Genomic DNA, 26167 nt, shown 5'->3' with positions numbered 1-26167 from the left:
AATGTTCTAGGTACGCCCCTACGGACTACCGTTCTGCCTGTGTAACGAAGAATCGGGGGGTGCGGCAGACACAGATTCCGCCGTACCTGCTGATCAGCTCCCACTGTGCAAAATCACAGCAGGAGGGGGCCACTGGCAGTGCGCACGTGCGCCCCAGACCCCCAAGTGTCAGATCACGTACTACGTACATGATCTGGCACAGAGCGACTGCCCTGCTGCAGTATACCTACGGTGGGCGGTTTGCAAATAGTTAAAATGCAGGATGTCTGGCAGCTCACTACAACGCAGCTCTGGGCTGCATTGCAGTGTGAATTGTGTGGGTGTAGTATTACCGCGCTACCAAAGAAGTAAGGGGAGGGGGGTATTGCTGCAGCACTGAAGGTATATCAGAACCAAAAATGTATAACGTAAAAAAGGTAATGCTGCGCTGTGTGGAGTAGGAATAGGTGAAACTAATTGAATGCACCTTATAGAAAATGAGGTAGTGATCAGTCAACCAAAATAAATAGTAAATATATGCAACATCGGTGATTCCAAATATAAAGATGACTAAAATTAATAAATAAACTCTAAAAGTGAATGACACTCCAAAGTGAGTAGAATCTAAGGTGAATAAAACCTTACAAAGAATAATAAAGTGCTAAGTGCAACTGTGATGTAAACATGCACTGCTGGCAAAAGTCCTCAAGAAACGTTGCTTCAAAAGTGACTTCAATGGTACAAGATGTATAAATGTGGTATACAAAGATAAAAAGTTCTTCAGTGTTCATGAGCAAACAGCAGGGTAGCTGATAAAAAACAACATAACAGTAAGTGCTGGTGCTTGTGCCAGGTTTCAACGTGAAGTAATATTAGAGGATAGGGATGAGCTTCGCGTTCGATCCCCGTTAGTCAACGTGTGCTATTTAATTGCACATACACGCATTACCTGTTACTGCACGTGTGCTATTTATTTGCACAGAAACACAGTCGCTGTTAATGCAAGTGGGCTATTGAATTGCACAGAAACGCAGTCGCTCTTACTGCGCGTGTGCTGTTTAATAGCAACTAAACGCAGTTGGTGTCACTGCGCGTGTGCTGTTACATAGCACCTGAACGCAGTTGGTGTCACTGCGCGTGTGCTGTTACATAGCACCTGAACACAGTTGTTGTCACTGCGCGTGTGCTGTTACATAGCACCTGAACGCAGTTGGTGTCACTGCACGTTTGCTGTTTCATAGCACCTGAACGCAGTTGTTGTCACTGCGCCTGTGCTGTTACATAGCACCTGAACACAGTTGGTGTCACTGCACGTTTGCTGTTACATAGCACCTGAACGCAGTTGGTGTCACTGCACGTTTGCTGTTTCATAGCACCTGAACGCAGTTGTTGTCACTGCGCATGTGCTGTTGCATAGCACCTGAACGCAGTTGGTGTCACTGCACGTTTGCTGTTTCATAGCACCTGAACGCAGTTGTTGTCACTGCGCGTGTGCTGTTACATAGCACCTGAACGCAGCAGTTGGTGTCACTGAACGTTTTCTGTTTCATAGCACCTGAACGCAGTTGGTGTCACTGCGTGTGTGCTGTTACATAGCACCTGAACGCAGTTGTTGTCACTGCGCGTGTGCTGTTATATAGCACCTGAACGCAGTTGGTGCCACTGCACGTTTGCTGTTTCATAGCACCTGAACGCAGTTGGTGTCACTGCGCGTGTGCTGTTATATAGCACCTGAACGCAGTTGGTGTCACTGCGTGTGTGCTGTTACATAGCACCTGAACGCAGTTGTTGTCACTGCGCGTGTGCTGTTACATAGCACCTGAACGCAGTTGGTGTCACTGCACATTTGCAGTTTCATAGCACCTGAACGCAGTTGTCACTGCGCGTGTGCTGTTACATAGCACCTGAACGCAGCTGGTGTCACTGCAGGTTTGCTGTTTCATAGCACCTGAACGCAGTTGTTGTCACTGCGCGTGTGCTGTTACATAGCACCTGAACGCAGTTGGTGTCACTGCACGTTTGCTGTTTCATAGCACCTGACAGCAGTTGTTGTCACTGCGCGTGTGCTGTTACATAGCACCTGAACGCAGTTGGTGTCACTGCACTTTTGCTGTTTCATAGCACCTGAACGCAGTTGTTGTCACTGCGCGTGTGCTGTTACATAGCACCTGAACGCAGTTGGTGTTACTGCACGTTTACTGTTTCATAGCACCTGAACGCAGTTGGTGTCACTGCGCGTGTGCTGTTTCATAGCACCTGAACGCAGTTGGTGTCACTGCACATTTGCTGTTTCATAGCACCTGAACGCAGTTGTTGTCACTGCGCGTGTGCTGTTACATAGCACCTGAACGCAGTTAGTGTCACTGCACGTTTGCTGTTTCATAGCACCTGGACGCAGTTGGTGTCACTGCACGTTTTTCTGTTTCATAGCACCTGAACGCAGTTGTTGTCACTGCGCGTGTGCTGTTACGTGTGCTGTTACATAGCACCTGAACGCAGTTGGTGTCACTGCACGTTTGCTGTTTCATAGCACCTGAACGCAGTTGGTATCACTGCGTTTGTGCTGTTACATAGCACCTGCATGCAGTTGGTGTCACTGCACGTTTGCTGTTACATAGCACCGGAACGCATTAATATGTCTTGAAAGGACAACAAAGAGAGGCAGAGAGTCGCAAGGGCAAGCAGGCTCTGCATCTAGAGGTAACGCTGGTGGTGGATGTGGTGCATCCTCTTCAGCACGTGGCCTTCTTTTCGGGAGCTGGCCGTGTTGAGCCTCAACATGCAGAGAAATTAGTGGAGTGGATGACCAAGCTGTCCTCATCCTCCTCATCCTCTCTCACACAGACTGATTGTCTGGCAAAGCAGCTGCCAAGGCGTCCTCTTCCCTCTGCACAATGGCATCACACAATCCTTCCCTAGTCCCACCATGTTCTCCTGAGGAGTCCCCCGAACTGTTTCAACACAGTGTTGGGTACATGCTGCACGAAGATGCGCAGCGTTTTGAAGGCTCCGATGACGGAACACAGATAGAGGAAGGCATTGATGTGAGCCCAGGGAGAGGGGGTGGCCGAGAGGGACAGCAATCTGGCAGTGATGTTCCCCCAGCTGGAGCATACTGCCAGGTTTTCGACAGTGATGAGGAGGGAGGGGATGATGAGGTCACTGACTCTACGTGGGTGCCTGATAGGAGAGAGGAGGAGGAAGAGGAGGAGGAGGAGGAGGAGGAGGACGAGGCACAGGCACATCTCCAAAGAGGCAGGATGTCCTCCAGGGGTCAGCTTATGGGCAGCACGCCAACTGCATTACGTGGCACATCTTCGCTTGTGCATGGCGCTGCTGTGTCTCAACGGTACAGCAAAAGTTCTTTGGTGTGGGCCTTTTTTGAAACATGTCCATCAGATCGTACCTTTGCTATTTGCAACATATGTCTCAAGCGTATCTCGCGTGGCCAAAACATCACCCGCTTGGGCACCACATGCTTGTCCAGACATATGTCGAGCTGCCATGCAGCTCGTTGGCAAGCATACCAGAAAGACCCACACCAAAGACCAAAGCGGACCTCCCCTTGCCCTTCTGTGACCTCCAACCCCACTAGACCCCCAGTCCTCTCTGAAGCCTGCACTAAAGGTGTAGAAATAGGTGTGTCACAACCTATTAGTGGTAGTACATGCGGGCAATCTACTGATATTACCAGACAAATTTCCCTGCCCCAGCTGCTGCAGCGCCGAAAGAAGTACGCTCCCAGCCATCCACATGCCCAGCGGTTGAATGCTAGCTTAGCAAAATTGCTAGCACTTCAACTGCTACCTTTTCAGTTGGTAGATTCTGCCCCCTTCCGTGAGTTTGTGGAATGTGCAGTACCTTAGTGGCAAGTACCCAAACGCCACTTTTTCTCACGGAAGGCGATTCCGGCTCTCTACCGGCATGTGGAAGGCAATGTCCATGCCTCTCTGCACAGGGCGGTCAGTGGTAAGGTGCATCTTACCACTGACTCATGGTCCAGCAGGCATGGACAGGGACGTTACCTGTCTTTTACGGCCCATTGGGTGACTCTGCTGGCAGCTGGGAAGGACGCAGGGCAAGGTACAGTAGTTTTGGAGGTTGTTCCGCCACCACGCCTCCAAAACACTACTACTGCTTGTGACACACCTCTCTCCTCCACCCCCTCCTCTTCTTCTTCCTCTGTGGCCTCTTCCTGTGGTGATGTTTCCTCAGAACCAGCCGTGCTCCGTAGGCGTACGAGGGGCTACGCAGGAATGCAGGCCAAGAGATGCCATGCGGTGCTAGAGCTGGTGTGCTTGGGAGACAGGAGCCACACTGGGGAAGAGGTTCTTTCAGCTCTGCAGGGGCAGGCTCAGAGGTGGTTGACGCCACGCCAGCTGAAGCCTGGAATGGTGGTCAGCGATAATGGCACCAACCTCCTCTCTGCCCTGCGACAGGGAAAACTCACCCATGTGCCCTGTTTTGCGCATGTCCTGAATTTGGTGGTGCAGCGGTTCTTGGGCAGGTACCCAGGCTTACAGGATGTCCTGAAGCAGGCCAGGAAAGTCTGTGTGCATTTCTGGAGGTCATATAATGCCACTGCTCGGCTGACAGACCTCCAAAGGGAATACAACCTGCCCAATAACCGCCTAATCTGTGACATGCCCACCAGATGGAACTCTATGTTGGCCATGCTGCAGCGGCTGCACACGCAGCAGAGGGCCATCAATGAGTACCTGTGCCAATATGGCAGCAGAACTGGGTCAGGGGAGCTTGGTTTTTTTTCACCACGCCAGTGGGCCTTGATCAGGGATGCATGCACTGTCCTGTCACCATTTGAGGAGGCCACGAGGATAGTGAGCAGTGACAGTGCATGCATCAGTGAGACTGTCCCTCTTATTCACATGTTGGAGCACACGCTACGTGGAATAATGGACAGGGCCCTTGAGGCAGAACAGAGGGAGGAAGAGGAGGACTTCCTTACCTCTCAAGGCCCCCTTTATCCAGACACTGTTCCTGCTTGCCCACCTAGCACACATGAAGAGGAGGAGGAGGAGGCTGAGGAGGATGATTGTATCAGCAGCATGGAGGTGGAGCCTAGCACTCAGCATCAACAGCAGCAGTCTTCAAGGGATCATTTACAGTCCCAAGGAACATGTGGACTTTTACGTGGCTGGGATGAGGTGGCTGCGGATCCTGTCATCCTCAGTGACCCAGAGGACTATGCCCCGAATGCCTCTGCAAACCTACGCTGCATGGCCTCCCTGATCCTGCGGTGAGTTACCTGGGGGTCCCCTGCTCTGTTTTGTGGCCGGGAGGGTGACCTGTGGGTCTCTGCCTTGCAGTACTAGGGCGGAATAGCGGTGGGTCAACATTGAGTCTGAACAGAGGCTTCTACCCCAACCATGCCTGAGTTAACCCTTAGTGCCCCTGCGGTCTCTGTAGAGCCCATACGGCAGTCCCTTAGGCGTTTATCGCCAGGATTGAAGTGACAAGCGGCCAGAAGGGGGGTAAAAACCCCCTCCCTGCGCCTGCTTCTGGGGACGGCTCTGACACCGAACCAGACCCTGCTGCTGGCTCTGGTTCTGTCATGTCAGATGTTGCAGGCTTAGCCCACACGGTCAGTGAGGATGACTCTGTTTCAGGGTCAGCTCTTGATAAGGTGTTTTGTTGGAGCTTTTATCACTGCGGTGCGGGAAACTCAAAAACTTGAGGACGGAGGAGACATAAGAGATGCCGGTCCATTTTGGGTTCCGCACGCCGCCCCGCACCGCAAAAGTGTTTCCTTGTGTTATTACCTGGACAAAATATTATACAAGGAATGGGATCGGCCGCAGAAAGTTTTTGATGTACCAAAATACTTTGCGGATGGTTATCCTCTTGATAATGGACCCCGCAGATAGGAGAGCTGAGGCTGTGGCCCACTCCATGTTCAAAGTAGTGGGGTCGGCAGTGAGACCTGTTTTGGCCAGAGCTCTAGTGTCACAGACAATTACCGAGTGGGCAAAGTCCCTGCTGCAGGAGCTGGAGGCGCATAATGCTCCTGAGCTCCGTGTGGGCCTGGCTGACCAGTTGGTGCAGGGCCTGCAGTTTGTCTGTGAATTGGCCCTGGATACGCCCCTCTTGCTCTCCAGGGCCTCCGCCTACGTGGTGGTACTATGCCACCTTGTGTGGCTAAAGTGTTGGTCTGCGGACCAAACCTCTAAAAGGTCCTTAGGAGGACTTACCCTTGAAGGGTGTACGGCCTTTTGGGGTGTCCCTGGATGACATCATTATAGATGCTACAGGGGGTAAGAGCACTCTGCTCCCGCAATCTGGGAAGGATAAGGAGCCTCGTCATAGGCAGGGTGCCTCCTTTACCTCCCCCAAGCAATTTTTTTCACCCCCAGGTGCGGCAGGAAAACGTTTTTCAGGGTGCTAAGGCGCCCGCTGTAGATCAAAAAGTGCACCTGGTACCGCAATCCCAACAAGCCTGCGGACAAGCCTTCTTCTGCATGTAGGTCTGCCCCCGCCAGACACTCGGGTGGGGGGCCGAATTTGCGGATGCTCGGCTCGGTGGAGATCCCTCTTTCCGACCGCTGGGTTTGCGAGGTAATTTCCTCGGGGTACAAGATAGAGTTTCTCTCTTGTCCACCAAACAGATTTTTCCTTCCAGCCTCCAGCTTCCTCCGGTACGCCGGGTGGCCCTGTCAGGGGCTGGTCAGGATCTGCTGGTCAGGGAAGTGATTATACCGGTTCCTTCAAGGGAACGGTTTCAGGGGTTTTTACTCCAATCTGTTTGTAGTCCCCAAAAAAGGAGGGGGTCCGTCCAATCCTGGACCTCAAGGCCCTTAACTCTTTTGTCAAAGTGCAAAGATTCAGGATGGAATTGTTCGCTCGGTAGTGGCGGCTCTCCATCAGGGGGACTTTATGGCGTCCTTGGGTACTCAGGACGCGTACCTGCATATTCCCATACGTGCAAAACACCAGAGGTTTCTGCGTTTTGTGGTCGAAGAGGACCATTTTCAGTTTGTGGCCCTCCCCTTCGGCCTGGCTTCGGCACCACGAGTTTTCACAATGGTGCTCGCTCCGATTCTGGCCCTGCTAAGGCAGCGCGGAATCACTATTGTGGGATACCTGGACGACTTTCTCCTGAGAGCTTCTTTAAGCTCAGACTTAGGATGGGTTCATCACCTGTCAGTCCCTCCAAAAGATTTGGGTGGCTACTGAATGCTCAGGAGTCAATATTGGTTCCGTCCTAGCGACTGGAATACCTGGGGTTGGTCCTGGATTCCTCAGAAGCAAGTTTTTTCTCCCGACGGAAGAACTCCAGACACTGCAATCTGTGACCCAGCGGTTTGTGACCCAGCAGTGGTCGTCGCTTCGCCTTTGCAAGAGAATTCTGGGTCCCATGGTAGCCTCTTTCAAAGCCGTTCCGTATGCCCAATTCCACACCCGAGTGTTACAGAAAGAGATTCTGTCACAATGGGACAAGCTCCCTTTGTCTCTGGATTACCAGATTTGGGTGAAGTCACCTGGTCAGGTCCTCCCTAGTGTGGTGGCTGACATCTCCGGTACTTTGGACTGGGAAATTATTTTTGCCGTGCTATCGGACAGTGGTCACGACGGATCCCAGCCTCTCCGGCTGGGGGTGTTCTGGAGTGTCCAGTCGCTGGACTCAGGTGGAGTCCCGTCTGCCAGTCAATGTCCTGGAGCTCCGGGCTATCAGGCTACGTCTCCCCAAGTGGTTTCTGGGTCTACAGGACCGTTCAGTCAGGATCCAGCCTGACAACACCACGGCCGTGGCGTATGTCTACCATCAAGGGGGCACGCGGAGCTCGGCCGTGGTGGTGGAGGTTGCACACATCCTCCGGTGAGCCACAAGGTTCGCTCCGGCTCTGTCGGCCGTGTACATTCCAGGGGTGCAGAGTTGGCAAGCCGACTACCTAAGTCACCAAACACTGGACCAGGGAGAATGGTCGTTGCACCAGGAAGTGTTTTCAGAGTTGTGCCAAAAATGGGGCACGCCAGGCATGGACCTTTGGGCGTCCCGTTTCAATCGGAAGGTGTCACATTTCGTGGCCAGGTCAAGAGACCCTTGGGCGGATGCGTCAGACGTGTTGGTAGCACCATGGGGTCACTATCCCTTGGATTCTACCCCTGAGAGTAGATCTTCTGTCACAGGGTCTGATTTTTCCTCACCCTGCTTTACAGTCGCTGGCTTTAACGGCATGGCTGTTGGGAGCCAGGAGCTGGAGGTCCGAGTGATCACTACCATGCTACTTGCACGGAAGTCTACTTCACGTAGGATTTGCCATTGTACGTGGAAGGCCTACGTCTCTTCGTGTGCAGAGATGAAAGGACACCCCTGCACATACGTGCTGTCCCAGATGCTGCTGTTTCTACAGCAGGGAGTGGGTCAAGCTCTCGCCATAAGTACGGTTATGGGTCAGATTTCGGCCTAGACTGTTTATTTTCAGCGACCGTTGGCGACGCACTCCCTGGTGCGTACGTTTGTACAGGCTTGTGACCTTCCTGTGTGTCCTCCACTGCCTCCGTAGGACTTGAATTCAGTCCTCTCTGTGCTTCAAAAGGGCTCTGTTTGAGGACATTCTGGAGATTCCTCTTTCTCTCTGTCCCAAAGGGTGGTCTTTCTTAGTAGCCATTCCTTGGGTCAGACGAGTTTTTGATCTGGCGGCCTTGTCTTGCAGGGCTCTTTTATAATGAGGACATTGTTTTACTATCCTTATTTCCTCAGCCGAAGAACTCGAAGGAGGCCACGTTACTTCCCTTGGACGTGGTGCGAGTCCTACGGGCGTCCTTGTCTGCTACGGCTCCGTTCCGGAGATCGGACTCACTGTTCATGTCAGTGAATGGTCCTGAGAAAGGTCTGGCGGTCTTGTCGGCCTTCATTTTCAGGTGGATCAGCCAGGTCGTGTTCCAGGCCTATGCCCTAAAGGGGCGGGCGCCTCCCTTTCTGGTTACAGCGCATTCGACCATGGCGGTTGATCCCTCTTGGGTTTTTCGCCATCAGGCGTCTGTTTTACAGGTGTGTAAGACAGCGATCTGGTCGTCAATCCACACCTTTTCAAGTTTTACAAGGTGGATGTGAGTGCATCTGCGGATGCCTCCTTTGGCCGCAAGGTTTTGCAGGTGGCTGTTTCAGGTTGAAGTTTCTCCATTGAGGAACTCTGGTTTGTTTGGGGTGAGGCTTAATTGCTGTGTTTTTCCCCACCCATTGAATTTTTTTACACTGCTTGGGGACGTCCCTAAGGTCAATTGCTGCTGTGTCCATCCATGAACGGAAGAGAAAATAGGATTTTTGTACTCACCGTAAAATCCATTTGTCTGAGTTCATGGACGGACACAGCACCCACCCCTCCTTTTTGTTTGTACTGCTTGTTACGAACTGGATTTGCTGAGTCAGAGAGTGGGTTATACCCGGGGGACCACGCCCCCTGGGAGGAGCTGTACTGAAAAGTGTTTTAACACTTGCAGTGCTGTTTTTTCTGCCTAGTCTCTCCTGGAAGGAAGGATATAATACCCTAAGGTCAATTGCTGCTGTGTTCGTCCATGAACTCAGACAAATGGATTTTATGGTCAGTACAAAAATCCTATTTTTCTCATCAGCAGTTAGAGCAATCTTGTGACTGTCTGTTTAAAGCTTCTAGGAGGAGTTTTCATTCTCCCATGATTGTCCTATGAGGATGCGGGACCCCTGACCCTCTGGACAGTGCTGATTGGCCCTGTGATCATCACATGCACTCTCCCAAGAAAAAAACAACAACTCTCTAGCACAGGGGTGCCCAACCTTTTGAAGAGCGAGGGCCACTTAAACGGCTTGGTGATCAGTCACGGGCCACAATGAGCGGAGTGGGCGGATGACAGGTCACCGTCTGCATATGCAAAGCTGACACGGATACAGCTCGCTTTACTCTATGGGCCCTCCGAACCGATCTGCCCAGACAGAAGGGGATGGATCCCCTTCTGTTTTTTTTAGCTGATCGGATTGGAGGTACTCTGTTTACATCTGCCACTCTATAGAGTTGAATGGATGGTCTAATTGGGTTGGACTTATCATCTGAAAGGAGTGTAATGCCTTGTATACACACGATCGGAAATTTCAGATGGAAAAAGTCAGATGGACTTTTTCCATCGGATATTCCGATCGTGTGTAGCCCCATCTGAGTTTTTTTATCGGATATTCCTATGAATTACATCGGAGTTTAGATATAGAACATGTTCTATTTTACTTCGATGGAATTCCGTCTGAATTCTGATGTGATTTGGCCGGGCAAAAAGCCTAATCGTGTGTACAAGGCATTAAGGCATTAGAGTGCCCTAGATACCGAACCCCAGTGGAGGCGAATTACATATTCCGGTCATCCCCTTGGAAGATTTGCTGGGGGTGCATTGAAACAGATGGCTCCTATCTCTATATCTGGCGGGGATGCCGTTTAATATCCCTATTTTGGCAAGCAATCTTTTTTTTTTTACTTATATATTATTTATTGTTTTCTCCAATACAAAACATCTGCTTAAAATCCATCAATATTTATACATGCTTCACATTGTATCAGCTTTAAGATGCCCTCTTTACCCATTACCCTCCCCTCCCTCCCTCCCCCCAGCCTCTTATTATTATTCACAAAAATCTACAACCACTACACCAGTTTTGTGCTCTTTGGGGAGATTACTCTTTATCTATTTGCTACATCTCTTTCTCTCTCTATTTATCTCTTCAGCTTATGAGGGTAACTTCCGGTTGTTAAGCTAATCTCCGCTCCACTCTCTAGGGCCGGCACCCAATTCTTCTCAACCAGGGCTCCCACAGTGTTTTAAATTTGTTAAAATTGCTGCGTCTAGTCAGAACTACTTTTTCCTTCCACGCTGTCATATTTATTACATTAACCCAATCTGTTGATGTCGGTGCTTTCTGTTATTGCCAATTTTGTGCTATCACTTTTCTGGCCTGAAACAGACGCCTCAATACCGCTACTGTGATGCCCTTTTGCTCATTCCTCTCCTCAATACAACCAAGTAAACATGTTTTAGCCTCCAGTTCCAATGTTATCCTGAAGGTTGTATTTATGATGTCCAATACCTTGACCCAGTATCTGTATAATTTCGGGCACTTCCACATCATGTGTATGAGGTTACCTGTATCTTGACACCTAGGGCATTTATCATCTGGTTTTCTTCGGAACATATGCAGTCTCTTTGGGGTGTAATAAACTCTATGCACTAAAAATAAATGGGATACTTGCTGTGACGGGGAGAGTGACACCGATATCCCCAACTCTAGTATCCGTTCCCATTGTTCAGTTGTTATAGGGCCTATATCCTTCCCTTATTTCCCTTTGTTTTTTTCCACACTCTCCCCAAGTATAGAACTACCACTGATCTGCATATATACTTCTGAAATGAGACCTTTAAAGATTCCTGCCTTGATTAGCCTTTGGAGGTAGGGGATTTTTTGCCATGTCACCTGGTGTATTTTAAATTGGGCTTGGAGGGCATGTCTGATCTGCAGATCTTCGTAGAATAGGGAATTTGGGATAGCGTACCTAATTCTGAAAAGGATTTCAGTGTGGTGCCCTCATATAATTGCACCAATCTAGTTATGCCCAGCTTTTCCCATTCCTTAATCTTCCCCATGGCTTGGATTTCTTGCAGATGTTTGTTATCCCAAAAGGGAGAGTATTCTGTTAACCCCTTGTACCCCAAGGCTAGCTTGCCTGCCTGCCATATTCTTATAACCATCTTTAGTGTTGGGTTCTTAACCAGGAAGGAATCGGCCTCCAGGGTTTCTATTATGGTGTTATGTGGGGCCCCCATTAGCATAATTTTCCCGCTGGCATTTCCTCCTCCCTACGTGATGCACCCCCTCAGGTGCTGTAGCTGCACTGCTAAAAAATAGCTGCGAGGGCGTGGGACCGCCAGCCCTCCCTTGTTTGTTGGCAATTGTAGTGTTCCCTTCTTCCAAGTCAGTTCCCTAAAAAGGGTCTCTATTTTTTTTTTAAACCATTGTTTTCCTATCCATACTGGAGAATTATGGAGCACGTAAGGAAATTGTGGCATCCAGATCATCTTGATAAGGTTACTTATTCCAGCCACCTAAAAGGGGAGACGTCCCCAAATGTCGGCTTTTCGCCTAAACTTAGCTAAAAGTGGCCCTAGATTGTTACTGATGTATTGTTCTGGGTTTGTGTTACCACTATCCCCATGTAATCCATTATCTCCACTATTTTTAATTGGGGGGTTCTTGTAAAAACTACATTGCCAACTGGGTCCACCGGCAAGAGTGCAGACTTCTCCCAGTTTATCACCACTGTCCGCACTGTCGAGATGTCGTAGAGTCCCCCAAAAAAAGCAGGACATCGTCCGCATAAAGTGCGTTTTTTTTCCTCCCCTACCTTTCTCTGGAATCCTTGTATACCCTGTGTGGTTCTAATCGCAATTGCTAATGGCTCTATTGCCAAGGCGAAGAGAAGGGGAGACAGGGGACATCCCTGCCTTATCCCCCTCTCCAGCCTGAACAACTTTGAGTGTTCGTTGTTAATTTTTATTTTAGTACTTGGGGATTTGTAAAGTGTTTTTACCCATTTAATGAAAGAGGGGCCAAACCCAAATTTCTTTAAAACTTGCCAGAGATAGTCCCATCCTAGGCTTTCAAAAGCCTTAGTGGCGTCCAGAGATAGAATCTACCTCCTGAGTTCTCGGTTGGCGTTTGTTCAAGTAAACCCTTCTAATGTTGGCACTAGTGGTTCTGTTGGGAAGGAACCCAGATTGATCCAGGTGTATACGTTTCGGAATGTATTTATTCATCCTGGCTGCCATCACCCTAGCCAATATTTTAACATCTCAGCATAACAATGATATCGGTCTGTAGGACGATGTGTCTAACTGATCTTTCCCCTCTTTCTGGAGCACAATTATGGTGGCTTCTGACATCGAGGCAGGCAACCTCCCCCTTTCTGCAGCCCAATTCAGCACCTTTAATAGTTCCGGTAGTAGCACCTCACCATACTGTTTATAAATCTCTACTGGTAATCCATCTGGCCCCGGGGGACTTCTGGTTGGACATCCCCACCACTGCCAGTTGTAGTTCCTCTAAAGTTATTGGGGCTTCTATAGCGCTTCTGTTAAGACTGGTGGGCCAGATTCACAAAGCACTTACGCCGACTTATCTCGAGATGCGCGGCGTAATTGAAAAATGCGCCGCGCCTATCTTTGCGCCGTATCCTCAAAACGAGATACGCCTGAAATCCATTTTTTTCCGTCCTACCTAAAAGAATTACACCGGCGCTTCTTCGAGAGCAAAATACGCTAGACACACCACTGTTTTGATAGGCAAAGATGCAAATGAGGGAGATAAGGCAATCCACAAAATTAAGTGTTTATGCGGCGTAGGCTACGCCCTGTGCGCATCTGCTAGTTTCATGGTGTAAAATTACACTTTATAAAAGGTGCCCTAACTTTGCACCAGCCGTGTAAAGGTCAGCTAAAGCAACACCATTAAGGAAGAGCTGAGCACACACACTTGCAGGACAACAATCTGTATGCCAACATGCCAGGGGCATCCATGCTCATAACTATACTAGTGACTTTAGTAACCGAGGGTACCCCCTCTTCTGAGGGAACAGCAGTCAGGAGACGCCTCGCAGAATGCATCTTTGCACAGTAAACACACACATTAATCGTGGCACAATGAGAATGCATGCATGCACACCCACTGTGGTCCCTAGCACAGACACATCACATGCACATCCAATTGGATTAGATCCAAGTACCCCCAATGGTACTTGGGAGCAGTAACGCCACGCCACGGCTCCAATTATGTCACTGTGCATTCATACACCATTCACATGGACCTGGGATCACTTCTCCCTGGTCCTGGGGATCCCTACTCCACCAAAACTGAGGGTGACACCCTTATTTAATCAGGAATGCCACCCCCACATTCATACATCATTCACACACATAAAACAAATCATAAGCACAGTATAATAAAAAATAAACAAAACCACGTTGCGGCCGTTGGTGCACTTTAGATTTGTAATCCACAAGTGGTCAGCGATAGAATAAAGTTAGTCAAACAAAGTATTTCTGAATAACAGCATTGGTGAACTGATCGCTTGTCGGCGTCAGCCACTTCTGCATAACGACTATCAAACTAGTGGGCCTCTAAGTTTCAGCTAGAGGCCAAGCACGTGTCTCCGGCTTGTTGGGTGGCACTAAGTTGTCTGTCTAAAGGGAGAGTTGGAAGTCAAGCAGGTGCTCTCTCACCTGGGCAGGCCCGACCTGCCTGTATTCTTCTCAAAGACGCGTTGGTAGATCACCGCTCTATAGCACGAGGGTTTCCGGTGTCAGGCTCTCCACTGTTTCAATCGTCAGCTGGACGGCTTCTCCGGTCTCCTAGAACGCAAGCTGGATACTGTGGTCTTGCTTCCCTCTGGATGGTTGGTCTCCCGGTGGATCCAGGCCCAGGCTTCAGGCCTAGCAGGACGGCTGGGCTGTTCTCCACAGCTCCGCAGAGGAGAAGAGGCAGGTCCCGAGAAAGAGATATCAGCCCCTCCCTTTCCTTAAGTAACCTCCCCCATAAGTCTGTGCGGAGGTGTCACATGTTCCAATAATGCAGAGCATTGTGGGAAGCGTAGTCTGTTTCTCCGAAGAGTCAATGGAGTCCATATCTCCAGCTACTTCTAGTCCCACAATGCATAACTTCTTAAAGGCATCTTACATATTTACAAGCGTGGATAAAGTTCCAACGGGGATTCAGGCCTATCAATGGTCTCTGATAGGATGACCCCGCTACACACTCCCCCCAGGGCGACAGTATGTATCCTGATACATGCTTCTCAAAATACAAGCGGAGAAAAGTTTGTTAGATTATGCAAGGCAACAAACACTGCACATTATTTCTAACATTGCTCAAAGCTAAACAGCTCATTGTCTGACATAGAGTGGACAGGGAATCATCCCAGTATGTCTTTGGGGTCACCGACTGACAGCTTGAATGTGACCTGTCAGTGTCCGGTGCCCAGATCCCCGGTGGTTCGTTCAAGCCCTGTTGGATCACCTGCCTCCAGGTTCTCCTCAGACCAATCCCCCCACCGAACAGCACCCAGCTTGGGATCTTCTCAATAGAAGTGGGGACGCAGTAAGTCTTTGCAGCATACGTTGCTCCGGGCTATGAGAGCCCAGAGTCAGGAACTCCGCGTAGCACGCGACCCCGGCCTGGTGGGCCATAGTGGTGGGGCCCGTGATGTGCGCACACCCTAAAGGTGGGTGCCGCACCTGGATCCAGGAACCCGCAAAGAACCCCGAACAACAGCCTCCGCCACAGAAATACCCTCCGCCAGCATGCCCCGTGAGGGAAAACTCCTCCAAATGGCTGCTGGGAAGAAGTGGCTCCGCCTGGACCCCTCTGGCACCACCTGCCGCCCAGAGATGAGACTGCATCTCTGGGGCACAGACTGACCCACAGGACAAGTCCAGATTTGGCGACAGCCAAATTTGTCAAATCAAAGAATGAGAGCAACATAACTCTCTCATTCTCCCACTACATTTAAACATAGCACCTGTACGAAAGTACACAGGCGCTACACCAATAAACACCAGGAAGTGTAAATACATGTAGTCTTGTTGGAGCCAGAGATACGGTAACCACATACTGTAACATGCGCAATGGGAAAAAAACTCACATAGTGTGATATCGTGCAAGGTAGTGTTTATTTAAAAGATTAAAAAAATGAATAAAAAATTAACATGTGAGTATCCAAATGTGAGTGTTCATTTTTAAATCTCTTTAATAAATACCCCACAGCTATTACCTTTGTTCCACTTGATCCTCCCTCCTAGAGTGTAAGCTCTAATGAGCAGGGCCCTCTGATCCCTCCTGTATTGAATTGTATTGTAACTGTACTGTCTGCCCCCATGTTGTAAAGCGCTCCCCAAACTGTTGGCGCTATAAAAATCCTGTATAATAATAATAATGATAATCATTTGTTTCATTTTCCCAGAGAATACAAGATTAAACTTAAATGTTCATGTTGAAAATCAGCTCCAAGTTTGCTCTTAATTTTCTTTCTCCAAATGTTTTTAATTAATAAATATCACACCAATACATAATTAAAGCTCCAACAATATAAAAAGTAAAAAATGTGATCTGATATAAATATACATTACCATGTTCACAGTTGTTTCCATGGAAGCCTGGCCAGCACTCACAGGTGTAATTTCCAATTGCCTCTATGCATTCTCCATGATGACAAGTGGAATTTCTGCAACTAACTATAGAATAGTGATAGTTACCAAATTGTTGACTTTTCCATGTATTTTTAATTCAGATCAGTGGTAGCATCTAAAACAACCCACATATAGAAAAACAGAACAAACAATGATAACTACATATACAGTAATTTAGACAATATATTAATCATATATAGCGTTGTCTCACAAGCATCTTCTAAACTTCAAAGATTACGTTTTCACCTTATTGCAGACAATGCATTAAAGGTAATAAAATTACAGCGACTTGGGATCCGACTTGTCAGACCTCAAGTCGCCCCAAGTCGCTTGACATCAGTAATCCCATGTTAGTCAATAAGAGCCGTCCTAATGTACACTACTGAAGTGGCTCTGACTTCAGAAAAGGTTCCTGTACAACTTCAAAGCGACTTTTAGGCAACTTGTACCCATAGATTTCAAGGGAAGTTGCCTCCAAAATCGGATCACCATCTTAACTTAAGCAACTTTACAGCAACCCCAGGGGGGGCACAGCTTCTGGATCATATGAGACAGTACCAAAGCTAATTCAAAAACATATTTACACAGATCTCTTTTGCAAACAGTATGCAGTATACCGTAGCTTTAATTTTCAAGCCTGATAGCAGAACTAAACTTAGGTTTACTCACCTCTACTGCAATGCTCCTATGCCTGTGATGTCCCTCACTGGTGCCAGTATCTTCACCTTGGAATCTTTCAGGTCCTGGTCTTTGGCCATCTGTATTGGCTAGTGTGGTATGACATCACTTCTGCGCATGCACAGGAGTCATTCATCCTGGCACACAGGTACCATGCAGAAAATGAAATTTCTGTACATTCTGCAGAAGACTACAAATAGGTAGTGTAAGGGGTTAGCTCGGTAGCGGGGTGTGTGACCTCTTGGATGGGTTCACTACACACTGAATTTATACAGACAGGCAGTCGAAGACGGTTGAAAACAAAGATTTTGGTTTATTCTTCCATCTTGCTGGAAACAAGTGCAAGCATCCAAACAGCATAAACAAAATCAAACATAAAATAAACCCTGGCCACTTGGGGCGTCTATCTTCACCACACAGGAACCTATCTATGGAGTCTGGCACAGCCTAGTGCTGGGCAGACACTGCTGGTCATACAGCAGAAAAACAATAGTCTCTTTTTGATTTTTATCACACAGAAAAATCAATCACCTCCTCACCTCCTCAGAAGACTTTCAGCTACTGCTCTCCTTCACTCAGAAAGCCTCAGGATGCAGCAAATCAGTGGTAATCCGCTGGATTACTTATAGAGGCCTTAATTGCCTCATTCTGAACTGCTGAAGTTTTCCAACGCCCGTAGACCTTTTATGGCTACTTTTGCAGCCGACGCCTAATAACAAATGGTGTATTGTCTAAACAAGGCAGAAATGTATGTCCCGTCTGTGACAACACCCACAGATTTACCTGACTTCCTGTCACATACCCCCCCCCTCTTGTTTCAACCCTAGGGTTGGGACACAGGTTGCCAGGCAGGCATGCACTCGGGACAACCCATCTGCATTCCCCATTTTAGCACCAGGGCGATGCGTTACCACAAAACTAAATTTCTGGAGGGCCAGGAACCACCTATTTATTCTCCTATTGGTCTTTTTGTTCTGTGCCATCCACTTCAATGGGGCATGATCTGTCACCAGTTCAAACTGTCTACCCACGAGGTAGTACCGGAGAGAATCCAAAGCCCATTTCACCGCCAAACATTCTTTCTCAATGGTGGCATAATTCTCCTCATGGGCCTTCAACTTTCGGCTGAGGTACATAACAGGGTGTTCCTCCCCCTTGATAATCTGAGACAGTACAGCTTCTAAGCCCACATTTGACGCATCTGTCTGAACCACAAAGTCCCATGAAAAATCAGGCGAATTTAAAACTGGCTAACTACATAAGGCCTGTTTTAAAGCCTGAAAAGCTGTTTCTGCTTCGGGAGTCCATTTGGTCATGACAGACTCCTTCCCTTTGGTCAAATTGGTCAGGGGAGCCGTCTGTGAGGCAAAATGGGGGATAAAGCGGCGATAATAGCCCGCGATCCCCAAAAATGCACGAACATGTTTCTTGTTGGTGGGACGTGGCCAATCCTGAATAGCCTCAACTTTGTTTATTTGGGGCTTGATTAGACCTCTTCCAATGGTATACCCCAGATACTTAGCCTCTTCTAGCCCAAGGGTACATTTTTTTGGATTGGCTGTAAACCCGGCTTTCCAGATGGAATCCAACACAGCCTGAACTTTTGGCAAGTGTGATTCCCAATCCTCACTGTGGATGACAATGTCATCGAGGTATGCAGCAGCATAGGCTCGATGAGGCCGAAGGGTCTTATCCATGGTGCGTTGAAATGTGGCGGGAGCATTCTGTAACCCAAAAGGCATCCTCCAATATTGGAAAGATCCGTCTGGAGTTACAAATGCTGTTTTTTCGCTGGCCGACTCAGAGAGGAATTTGCCAATAACCCTTGGTCAGGTCTAATGTTGTCATGTACCGGGCAGTGCCTAGGCGATCAATCAGTTCATCTATGCGGGGCATAGGATAGGTGTCAAACTTAGTGATTTTATTCAGGCGGCGAAAGTCATTACAAAACCGCCAACTTCCATCTGGTTTGGGCACTAAGACAATGGGACTGGACCAATCACTATTTGACTCTTCTATCACCCCCAGCTCAAGCATTTTTTTTACTTCCTGGCGAATTGCCTCTCGCCGGGCTTCTGGAATTCTATAAGGCTTCAACTTGACCTTATCCCCTGGTGTGGTGATAATGTCATGTTCATCTCCGGAGACCCAACCTGGCAGGTCTGAAAACTTCTCCTTATTACGGAGCACAAATTCTTTAACCTCCTGTTTCTGAGTTTTGGATAGAGTCTCCGCTATCCCAACTTCAGGGACAGCCAGGTTAAATGGAGCAGAAAATCAGGTAGTCTTAGCGACCAAGGACTCTCTATCCTTCCATGGTTTCAGCAAGTTCACGTGATAGAGCTGCTCAGGTTTTCGTCTTCCCGGTTGGCTAATTTTTAATTCACCACTCCCATTTTTTCCAACACTTCATATGGACCCTGCCATTTGGCTAGGATTTTTCTTTCGACTGTGGGGACCAGCACCAACACCCTATCACCATCTGCAAAGGAACGGACCTGGGCCCCATGATTGTAAATCCTTTGTTGAGCCAATTGGGCTTGGGCTAAATGTTCCTTCACAATCGGCATCACTTGGGCAATTCTATCTTTTGGGCCACATGTTTAATCACACTTCGATGAGGGGAACTCTCACTCTCCCATGTTTCCCTGGCAATGTCCAGTAGGCCCCGGGGTTGCCTCCCATACAGTAGCTCAAACGGAGAGAACCCTGTGGACAATTGGGGAACCTCTCTTATTGCAAACATCAGATAAGGGAGCAGATAATCCCAATTATTTCCGTCTTTATCCACCACCTTCCTCAACATTTGTTTTAAGGTTTTATTAAACCTTTCCACTAACCCATCTGAGGGTGATATACTGATGTACGTAATTGGGTCATTTTCAGGAGTTTACAAAGTTCTTTGGTCACCCTAGACATAAACGGGGTGCCCTGGTCAGTTAGGACTTCCTTAGGAAGACCCACACGGCTGAAAACCTGAAACAACTCTTTGGCAATGGTTTTAGCAGAGGTGTTTCAGAGAGGAATCGCTTCTGGGTACCGGGTGGCATAGTCCGTTATTACCAAGATGTGCTGGTGCCCTCTAGTGGACTTCAGTAAGGGGCCAACCAAGTCCATGGCGATCCTCTCAAAAGGGACCTTGATAATGGGCAGGGGTACCAACGGACTGCGGAAATGTGGCATGGGTGCAGTAATCTGACACACTGGACAGGAAGAGCAGTACAATTCCACTTCTTTAGTGATCCCAGGCCAATAAAACCTCTGGGTGATCCTCTCCCGGGTTTTTTCCGCTCCCAAATGTCCCCCAAGAATGTGCCCATGGGCCAGTTCCAAAACCATCATGCGGTACGGTTTAGGTACTACCAGTTGCTCAATGGTGTCATCTATCCTCTGTGACACTCGATATAACAGGTCCCTTTCAATAATGAAGGGAGGGCAACCCTCTCGTCGGGGTTAACTAACTCCCCATCTATCTTCACTACATTCTCCCGGGCTCTTAGCAATGTGGGGTCCATCAATTGCTCAGTGACAAAATTTTCTCTGTGCACCTCGAGGTCATCAAACCCTATCGGCCGCTGTTCCTCTTCTGAGGTAGCAGGCTCCTCCCTAGGGACTGGTGTTTCCCCTGCTAATACTGAGAATGGAAACTCAGGAGAATCCGCACAGTTATAGGTTTCTGGAGTAGATGGTTCAGACTCAGAAGAACCACCTACTTGGGAATCTGGGCAGTCCCAAAGTTCCCAGAATTTTGGGAAATCCCTTCCCACAATGGCGTCATGTGGCAGTTTGGGAACTAAACCCACCTGGTGACACAAGTTACCGAGGGAGGTTTCAAAGGAAACCGTAGTCACCGGATATTCTCGAGTGTCCCCATGTACACAAACTACAGCCATTTTCCTAGGATGTAAGGTTTTTCCAACCACTAGATCACTTTTCACTAAGGTGACCAGGCTACCTGAATCCAACAATACCACAACATTTTTACCATCTAAGCACATTCTATATAAAGGTTTCTCATTTCCCTTTACTGCAGTGCATGTGGTTGCAAAAAGGGACTGTCGTCTCTCTGTCAGAAAGTCACACTGCATGGGTTCATCACCCGCTGGGCAAACCCCTGCTACATGTCCCTCTTCCCGGCAACGGTAACAAATCAACCTTCTGGTCCTCTCCTGTGGGATGGGTCTTCCAGGCTGCTCTCGCCAAACATTAGCAGTAGTTCTGATAATTCCTCTAGTTGCTCCTTGGTACCTCTCTCCACCCCCATCCCTTGATGCAGTCTTACCTATAGGTCTGGTCTTGAGGTGAAAAGTCTGTGCGTCTCTTGTGCAAGTGTCAGGGTACTAGCTCCATCTCTGACAGATTCCCGCACATGCCCAGTAGAATGACATTTCAGCGCATGCCTGTGCGTGGTTTGCGCGCACGCATGCGCGGTACGGCAGCGCGCCGTGTGCGTGGAAGCGCGCACGTGCACGTATGCGGCAACCCTGGGGCCAATCAGAGGCCGGACATTCCTATTTAAACCAGCAGCCTTCCCTGAACAGGTTGCTGGTTTGTCTTCAGCTCCTATGTGTTTACCTGTTGCCGTACCTGCCTGTTTTGACCTGGAATTCCTGACGACTCTCCTCTCACCTGGAACCTCTGACCCTTTGGCTAACGTTACCTGGATTGCTGTTATCTCCTGCCCCTTGACCTTGGCTTGCTCTCATGGACTCCCTCTGAACTCTCCTGCCCTTGACCCTCGGCTTGTGACTCGGATTTGCCCTCATCTCCTATGGACCCTACCAGACTCACCTACCAGTTCCTGCCTGACCAACGCTTGTCTCCAGTCTTCTGCACCTGCCCTGCTTCCGTCAGCTGCACCAAGTCTTCCTGCCAGCTCCCGGCGCCGGTGCCTCCTTGTGCCGTCCCTCCTCTGTCCCAACTCCAGGGAGTGGTCTGCACAGGGTCGCAAAGGTGAGCCGCCCTCAGCATCTCGGTCTCGGTGAGTACAGGTTCTGACAGTACAAACCAGCCAGATGTCTGAGACCGACAGGGCGCGCTCACCCTTTGAGACGCTGTGCCAACAGGTCTCCGCCTTAACAGAGGCAGTCCAGAAGCTTCAGAAAGGCTACCTCCAGATTGATGGCCGCCTCCAACAACTGGCCGGTTCCCCAGGTCCATCCACTGCGGCCCTAGCCTCTTCACCCGGACCTTCTGCTGCCCAAGCTCCTGCAAGCCCTGCCATGATGGGGAGTAATCCCAAACCCCGGGTCTCCATGCCCGAGCGATTCTCAGGCGACCGCCGGAAATATCAGGCTTTCAAGAATGCCTGTTCCCTTTACCTGGCCTTGCAACCTAGAACTTTTACGACCGAAGCTGTTAAGGTTGGATTCGTAATCTCTCTCCTTTCTGAGGAGCCTCAAGCATGGGCACACTCCTTAATGGAACAACGCAGTCCAATACTTGACTCTATGGACACCTTCTTCACCCACATGGGGAAATTATACGACGACCCCCTACGTGCAGCCACCGCAGAGGGTACTCTGCACAGCTTAAATCAAGGGAGACGGCCGGTGGAAGACTACACCGCCGAATTTAGAAAGTGGTCTGCTGACACAGGCTGGAATGAGTTGGCCCTCAGGTACCAATACCGCCAGGGCCTCTCTGAGAACCTAAAGGATGAGCTTGCAAGGTCGGCACCCCCTGCCTCTCTGGAGGATTTAATCCAAACCGCCACTCAGCTGGATAGGCGCCTTCGAGAACGTCGTTCGGAGAGGTTCCAGTCCAACCGGCCTAACTGGGTTCCACCAAGATATGCTCCAGTACCTCCGCCTCACCCAGCTCCACCAAACACCTCATTACCCGACCCAGAGCCGATGCAGCTTGGTATAGTACGGGCCCCTCTGACTCCAGAAGAAAGACTCCGGAGGCGTCAATCTAACCTCTGTCTGTACTGCGGAGCCGCCGGACACTTTTTGCGCACTTGCCCAGTAAGGCCTTGTAAGTCAAAACCTCCATCTGCTATCAATTTCCCTGTTACCAGTTTGCCTCAGACTTATGTTATCCTCTTTCTTTCCCTACAGCTCCCGGAAGGGGCAACACGTCTGCCGGCGATAATTGATTCCGGGGCCTGCAGCTGCTTCTTGGACTCATCCTTGGCCCAAAAGCTGCGTATCCCCTGCCGTACCAAGGATTTTCAGCTGCAAGTTCATCTGGCTGATGGCTCTCTTCCCCGTTCCGGATTGATTACCCAGGAAACCCTTCCTCTTTGTGCCATCTCAGATTCTGGGCACCGGGAGTTCCTCTGTTTGGACTTGATCCCGTCCCCCATGTTCCCTATCATTCTGGGTCTCCCTTGGCTACAAGTTCATCTGCCCTGCATTGATTGGCTCAAGAAAGAAGTCAGCTTCCCTTCCACCTACTGTTCCCAGCACTGTCTCGCACCCGCTCCAGTCGCCTGCTCCACGCTAGCTACTCCACCTGAAGACCTACAGCATGTTCCTCCAGCCTACCTAGACTTCAAGGATGTCTTTGACAAAAAACAAGCCGATTGTCTCCCACCACATCGGTCATATGACTGCCCCATTGACCTCTTGCCCGGATCTGAAATTCCCTTTGGGCGCATATTCCCCTTGTCAGAGACTGAGTTGAAGACCCTCAAGGTCTATATTGAAGAAAATTTAAGTAAGAAGTTCATCCGTCCCTCCTCCTCGCCAGCGGGGGCGGGGATCTTCTTTGTCGAGAAAAAAGATGGATCGCTTAGACCCTGCATTGATTATAGGGAGTTAAACAAAATTACCATCAAGAACCGGTACCCGCTGCCTCTAATCCCCGAGCTCTTTCAATGGTTTCGATCAGCTCAGGTTTTTTCTAAATTGGACCTCCGGGGCGCCTACAATTTGGTCCGAATAAGGGCAGGAGATGAGTGGAAGACTGCGTTCAGGTCCAGATTCGGGCACTTCGAGTATCTGGTCATGCCCTTTGGGCTCTGTAATGCGCCCGCCACCTTCCAGCATCTAGTCAATGACATTTTTCGACAATTTTTAGATGACTTCCTCGTAGTCTACTTGGACGATATTCTCATCTTTTCAGCCACAAAAGAATTACATCGGCAACATGTCAGGCAGGTTCTCCCCATCTTGAGACAACACCGGCTTTATCTCAAATCAGAAAAATGCGAGTTCGAAAAGACATCAGTGCAATTTTTAGGATTTATCATTTCTGTGCATGGGGTAGCCATGGATCCCCAGAAAATCAGTGCTATTCAGGAGTGGGCACCTCCAACAGACAAAAAGGGCGTTCAGCGCTTCATTGGCTTCGCCAATTTTTATAGACGATTCATCATCGGTTTTTCATCAATTGTTTCTCCCATCACCAAGTTGACCCGCCAGGGGCACCGCTTCCAGTGGCCACAAGAGGCTCAGGAGGCCTTTATCAAACTCAAAACGGCCTTTACCTCGGCACCTGTACTTTGTCATCCGGATTCTACGTTACCTTTTGTTCTAGAAGTGGACGCCTCGGAATCTGCTACAGGCGCTATTCTTTCCCAGAGACAGGGACCGAAGTCGCTTCTTCACCCAGTAGCCTACGCCTCTCGGAAACTAAGTCCTCCTGAGCGCAATTACGACGTAGGCGATAGAGAACTACTGGCCATAAAATTTGCACTGGAGGAGTGGAGGTACCTGCTGGAGGGGGCAGCGCATCCCATTATCATTTTCACTGACCACAGGAACCTGGAATACTTACGGTCTGCAAAACGCCTTAGGCCCAGACAAGCCCGTTGGGCTCTTTTTTTTGCTCGCTTCAATTTCCATATTACCTATCGTCCTGGCGCAAAAAATGGAAAAGCTGATGCCCTCTCCAGGATGTTTCCAGAGACGCCCGATACTTCCGAGCCCAGCACGATCCTGTCACCTCAAAATTTTTTGCTTCTCCCTCAAACAGATTTGTTGACTGCTCTAAAGACCGCATGCCAACGGTGCCCTGATCATGAGGTTTCCTCCTTGGAGAAAAAGGACGACCTGCTGTGGTCTCGTGGGAAGATTTTTGTTCCAACAGAGGCAAGACAGTTAATCCTCAGCACCTTCCATGATCGTAAATTGGCTGGCCATTTTGGTACCCGTAAAACTTCCGAACTGATCTCTTGCTCCTTCAGATGGCCTAAATTGAGGTCCGACTGCAAGGATTATGTCTCTTCCTGCATTCGCTGCCAGCGGAGTAAGGGGCCAAACACGAAGACCTGGGGGCTGCTGAAACCCCTTCCTATCCCAGAACGGCCCTGGATTGACATCTCCATGGACTTTATTGTCGATTTGCCTCCTTCAGCCGGGTTTACCACGATCCTAGTCGTGGTGGACCGTCTGTCCAAGATGGCGCATTTTTTGCCCATGGTGGGTACGCCCTCCGCGGCAGACACAGCCAAAATCTTTTTTAAAGAGATTATCAAGCTCCATGGAGTGCCCAAAAGCATAGTATCTGACAGAGGTACTCAATTCACATCCAAATTTTGGAAGGAACTTTGCAGAGCTTTGGAAGTGAAGATCTGTCTGTCCTCGGCCTATCACCCTCAAAGTAATGGCCAGACAGAGCGCACTAATCAAACGCTAGAACAGTATCTACGATGCTTTTGCTCAGTCTCCCAAGACGATTGGTCCTCCTTGTTATCTACAGCCGAGTTCGCTTACAATAATTCCATACATTCTTCCACAAACCAAACCCCGTTCTGGGCTAACTTCGGTTTCCACCCTTCCTTTTTGCCGGACTCCATCCCGGAAACATCTGTGCCAGCGGTCCAGGAACGTGTGACCTGCATCCAGCAAAACTTTCAGAAGTTACAGGAAAGCATGCAGCAAGCTCAGCAGGACTATAAGAGGTTCCATGACAAGGGGAGGAAGGATTGTCCTGTCTTCAAAGTGGGTGAGAAGGTCTGGCTATCCGCCATCAACCTCAAGTTACCTATTCCCTCTCGGAAGCTGGGTCCAAGGTTCATCGGGCCATTTGAGATCAGGCGAGAAATCAACCCAGTAGCTTTTGAGTTGGCTTTACCCAGGTCCTACAAGATCCACCCTGTGTTTCACGCCTCTCTGCTTAAGCCCGTTGTGTCTGACCCCTTCAACGGTAGAGAAGAACTGCCACCTCCACCAGTGGAGATTGAGGGTAAAAAAGAGTTTGAGGTGGAGGCTATCTTGAGCTGCAGGAAAAGAGGAAGGCAGTTGAAATACCTTATAAAGTGGAAGGGATATCCCCCTGAAGATAACTCTTGGGAGCCTTCCCGGAATCTCCATGCCCCTCGCCTGATTCGGGCCTTTCACCTGGAACA

General features: G+C 49.2%; 1 protein-coding gene across 4 annotated transcripts in view; it reads right to left on the bottom strand.

Annotated features, from left to right (window-relative positions):
* The window catches only part of LOC120945518 (E-selectin-like), a 223704-nt gene that overhangs the window by 75872 nt on the left and 121665 nt on the right, over positions 1-26167 (bottom strand). For all 4 annotated transcript variants that reach the window (XM_040359718.1, XM_040359719.1, XM_040359716.1 and 1 more), the window contains one exon: positions 16132-16236. In XM_040359718.1, the coding sequence (XP_040215652.1) occupies positions 16132-16236 (105 nt within the window). The remainder of the gene's footprint in view (positions 1-16131; positions 16237-26167) is intronic.

This window comes from Rana temporaria, chromosome 7, assembly GCF_905171775.1.
Source record: "Rana temporaria chromosome 7, aRanTem1.1, whole genome shotgun sequence".
NCBI lineage: Eukaryota > Metazoa > Chordata > Amphibia > Anura > Ranidae > Rana > Rana temporaria.
The sequence above is the reverse complement of the archived record's forward strand: the minus strand, read 5'-3'. Positions and strand labels throughout refer to the sequence as shown.